The 5,347-nt window shown below is 33.0% G+C and overlaps 1 protein-coding gene across 1 annotated transcript; it reads left to right on the top strand.

The window, feature by feature from the left end:
• The first annotated feature begins 3,908 nt into the window (after positions 1-3,908).
• Positions 3,909-5,034, top strand: LOC105115021 (uncharacterized). Its single transcript, XM_011011785.1, has one exon. It carries the CDS (start codon positions 4,010-4,012, stop codon positions 4,871-4,873), a length of 864 nt encoding a protein of 287 aa, XP_011010087.1. The 5' UTR covers positions 3,909-4,009; the 3' UTR covers positions 4,874-5,034.
• Positions 5,035-5,347: the final 313 nt, after the last annotated feature.

Here is a 5,347-nt window from a genome sequence, read left to right as displayed (position 1 = left end):
ATTTTCTTATTATAGCTTTCATATCATCCCATTAATCAATAAGCTTTTCTCCATTATTTTTTTTTTACTCAAAACAAGTTGATCCCACCATATTAATGTATAATTTATAAACTCAATAACAATGGGTTTTAGCTTTTTTTGTTCTATGTAGTGATGGTAGTCAAAGATTCATTCAACTTTCTTTATCCACTCTAGCTATCTCTCTGTATTATTATTTCCTTAGAAAACATGCATTTTTAACTTAATAGTTCCTAACTCTCCACCCGAATCATCATGATGCTTAAAATACCAAGAATTCTCCCTCTAGCAGAATGCTCCACCATTGTCAAGACTAATATGCGTTCTAGCCTTATTCAAACCAATATTATTCTCTTAGCCCATAAATTCAAATTCATAATCATCATCATTTACATCTACATTTTCATCAACAAAGTTAGTTTTAATATTCTGAATGACCTTTCAAATAATGTTTCCTCTCTAATCAAATCCTATCCTCAAGCCATCCATCCCTCTATTTTTTATCTCATCAAAGTCATCTTATCTTTTAGATCCTTCATCACCTTAGCCAACAACTCCAGTTGCTAGGCAAAAACTTACATATGAAATGTATCATCTGCTTTAGGTATCATAGACTTGTTATTTTTAGACATCTTTGAATCTGTAAAAAAATATTACTAATAATAAGATATATCCTCACAACTCCCGTGTTTCACACAATTTAAGGCTTTTCACCCAATTGTTCTCAATAAGCATCTTACCTCTCAGCTCACCTTCTTGCAATTCTTTCAAAACTACAAATCATCGAAACAAAGTCAATGGATATCATAATGCTAACCAATTATATATAAAGTGGCTCAAGAATCAATAAGATATTGGAAACAAGCAAACTGTAACTACAATTATGATTTTGTGAGTAGCAAATAAATTCGTACAAAATATGAATGATATGAAGACTCTCATTAAAAAAAAAAGTAAAAATTAATGAAAACACTTATTTGACTCCTAACTAACCCAAATATAATAAAAGAAAATTTATCATGTCAAAAAAAATAGTAGTATAAACACGTTTTTGTAACTTGATGTAAATTTAATCCATCGCCCAATTTTAAGCACCTTAATTGAAATCCAAACCAAAAATATTTGAATAACATAAAATTTTATATGTATTACCTTTGTACCCAATAAATAATATATCTTAGTTTATAAGTCATTGTCTAGGTATAAAAAATCCATCTATAATTAGTTTGTGGTAAAATTAAACCCTAATCAAAGGACATAAAAAGGTCCCAAATTTAATATATAATTTATTTTCACCCCTAAATAACCATTAAAATAAGTTTTGAAGCAATTTTAAGATGGTTTGACTCGATTTCTCAATTGTTTTTGTTTTCACGATAAAATTGAAACAAGCTTAAATAATGTCTATTCTTCCTTCTTCTTCTTCTTCTTCTTTTTTATCTACTTTTTATGCTATTGATATGTTTAAGGAAAATAACTAAATGAAATAACTCTTTTTTTGTACTTAGATGCCAAAAACAAAAAGAGAAGAAAAAGACTGAAAAACACAATTAAATTTATGGAATATAAAAAGATAATTTTTTTTAAAAAATATAACTTGATTTTAAAGTCTAGCTCCGATATACAAATTAATACGAACTTTATTATCACATGGTTAGCCAATTCACAACAAGATAAATAACAATTACTTAAAGGCTGAAACAACTCTGAAAAGAGAATAATACAATAAGAACTTATTTGAAGAATCAACTATGAAAAGAGAATAATACAATAAGAACTTATTTGAAGGAACCAAAACTATTAGAATAACAAGCCCTAATCTCCAAAAATGAAAGAGAAGCGTTACCATACCCAATACAATGGCATATTAGGTATTATCATGGTAAAGTACATATATTTAAGAATTAAGAAGAAGAAGAAAAAGGGATATTGTTGTATAGAAGAAGTAAATTAGTGCTATTGGTTTTTGGAGTTCGACTTGAATAAGGTTTTGTAGTTCCAATGACCACCTAGCGAGAACAAATATATATTCAATTGTTTTCATAATGGCAATTAACATTTTTATTTTGTGGTGTATGAGCCAATTAGAAACCTTTCAGTATGTATATGTTCAGAAATGCTTGAGAATCAATAATAATTCGAAGAGCGATCAAGGAAAGATTTTGTGGTCACCACTCAAAAAGAATCTCTAACTTTTAGCAGCATTTAATCATTCCAAACCTATTTGAAAGTTTGCAGGTATCATAAACAATTAAGTTAAAAAAAGCAGACTAAGGACATATGTGTTTCACTCGAACTTGTCGAGGAAAATTAGTTGTAAGCTTTGTATATAAACCATCAACATTTAATATATATATCTTTAAGTGGAGAGTAAATGTATAATCCCTATCATTTTGGAGTATCTTGGTGGTGAAGGATGGCACTTTGCTATGGACACAATGCCAGTCCGAGCTGTCAAAAATATTGATTAAATAGATGGCCTCCCTCAGTATCGTATTCAAACAATAAACCAACATTTCAGCACAATGAAAGGTCAAGGATCAAGTTTCAAGCGTTGCATAGGTGCAAGCTATGTTACTGGAATTCAAGATTTATATACACGTTGATGTGTGTTTCATATGCATGTGTATACAACTCAAGAGTAATTTTATGTTAATTTTAGAGAGTAATTAGTGATATCTGATTAATTATTTTTTAAGATTTATTATAAAAAAATAAAGATATAAAACGAGGAGAAAAAAATAATAAGTGAAGATATTATTATATATTGTTTTGTGGATGGTAGATTTTATATTAATTTTTGTTTTTGTATATATCTTTTTCTTTAAAATAAATCATGAAAAATAACTAATAAAATATTATTAATTGCTCCTCGATTACAATAAAAATTTTCCTTATTTCAGTAGTTTTTCAAAAAAGAAATTTCATATAATAAAATGTATAAGTGTTGATATCCATATTCAAATATCTAATATCAAACAAAGACTATTTTGAAACAAAATAGCAACATGGAGTATGAGTGATTTGACATTAAAATATACAAGCTTTCAACTTTACCATTTTATGGCTTAATAAGAACATTTTAAAAGACCCATTAATTGGATTTGTAGCTTGCGCGAAATAAATAAATAATATATAATAAAAAAGAGCTTGAGTTCGACTACTAACTTTTTTTTTTCTTTTTTTTTAGATTAACGTGGGTGTTCGGGTCAGTTTGCGCACACCACGACTAATCCCACGGGCCCTGAAGTTAACGACCATGTAAGCCTCCAGTGGCCATCATATGAACAACCAAGGACTCGAACCTGAGATTACAGAGGGAGCAAACCCCTTGATTTCAAGTCCTTACCACTTGACCACCATTTAGATGGTGAGTTCGACTACTAACTTAAAGCTATACGAGATAGTCTAATTGCTCCTCCATAAATAATGAAAATTTTCAGCATATACATAAATTCATCAATTTAAACAAAACTATCTTCAAATAGTTTGTTTGATTGTTGAAGTAAATCCCACTACTCTTCCTTTCATCTTGTGTACGAGAACGAGATATATATTTCTAGTCCTACAATAATTCAGATTCAGCAAAATCTAATTTTGATTACAAAAGTAAGTGCAAAATCAAAGTTTATTGAAAAGGAAAGAAAACAAAAGCACTACATAATTATAAACAGCAGTGGTAGTGAGTGCGACGTGCGAAGTTGGGAAAAAATCGGTCAGATAGTCAATCTTGTGAGGACCCTTCAGCATACAAACCGTCCAAAATGATAATCTTCTGAGGACCACAAACATAGTTTATGAGGTGAGGATTTCCACAGGCGCGTACCTGTTATGGCTATAAATACCACCAACAATGCAAGACTTATTCTCAATGTGGTGGCTTGAACCTTAATCAGCTTTACTACTGCTCGTAGCAGCTTCAATTGTTCCTCGAATCATTTCGTCCTATCATACAACAAAACCTTCACTTCCTTTCCCACTCTAGTTGATTATGGCGGAAACATGCAAATGTGCTCTATTTATTCTTGCACTTATTACTTGCTTTCAAATTCTGTTCACTGAAGGCAGGCCAATCAAGTTAACGAATAAGCAGGAACTTGTTTCCATTGGAAAGGACTCCATAGAAGATGTGGTCAAGCAGGGTTTGAATACCAAATCACACTACAACAATGCGAAGAACCAGAAAGTTTCTCTACCTGCACCCCCAGTTACTCACAATCCTAGTGTTCACCATTCCAAGGCGGGCAGAAAAGAAATACCCCATCCTGCAGTCCTGCGCTTTGGCAATTCTGCTGCTGTTTATAAGGATGATTCAACACCGGGCGTTAATCCTGGTATTGGGCATCCAAAGACTATAGGGACTAACTCCAACAGCGAACATTCTCTCACTGACTTCAAAGATGATTTCCAGCCAACAACACCAGGTCGCAGTCCTGGGGCTGGCCATGCTCTTGCCAATGATGATGATGATGACAATGAGGAAGTTTCTCCAAAGGCACCTGGCTCTGGTATCGAACGTTCTGGTACAGCATTCAAACCCACAACACCAGGCCACAGTCCTGGGATTGGCCATCTCTTTTCAGAGAATGACAGTGAAGGTACTGACCCAAAGGCGCCTGATACTAGCTCCAGTTCCGGAGATTCTGTCACAGCATCCAAACCAAAGACAACTGGTAACAGCCGTGGTATTGGCCATAAGTTATCAGCAGATAAGAGTGAAATTACTGCCTCAAAGGCTGTCAGCATTGAACATTCAGTCACAGGAGTCGCAGATGATTTCCGACCTACAGTACCGGGTCACAGCCCTGGGATTGGTCATGTTCTACGAAACACGAACGAAGAACGGAAAGCATAGAACATGGAATGTTGATGTCATAGACGAATGGGTGGGTGCTCATATTAAGGAACAAACAAAAAGAGCATGGACATATATAGATTGCATATGAAGCATTATTATTTGGTAACATGTAAATGCCCGAGTCAGCTAGGTGATTTCCATTAATCCTGTTCATACGATCAAGATTGTGATGTGCATTAGCATCTTTAAATTCCAAGCTTAGTCCTTTGATTCAATAGTCTCTGCATAATAGTATCTAGCTAGGGCTGAATGTATAGAGTACTATAGCCAATAACTGTGTGTGTGTGTGTGTAGCCATTGTATATCCAAAATGCTGGAAATATAAGTCTTTGTATTTGCTTAATTGTATCCTTTCATTCTCTCCATGCCTTTCTGTGATCTCTTTTTCCATTAAAATCAATATTTAGCAAAATTCATTTTGTAAAGAGTGCGAAAATAGAGGGCATGACGGCTTCATTATGCCATCATTAC

The sequence above is a fragment of the Populus euphratica genome, unplaced genomic scaffold (assembly GCF_000495115.2).
Source record: "Populus euphratica unplaced genomic scaffold, PopEup_1.0 scaffold623.1, whole genome shotgun sequence".
Taxonomy (NCBI): domain Eukaryota; kingdom Viridiplantae; phylum Streptophyta; class Magnoliopsida; order Malpighiales; family Salicaceae; genus Populus; species Populus euphratica.
This window is presented reverse-complemented; position numbering and strand designations above follow the sequence as displayed.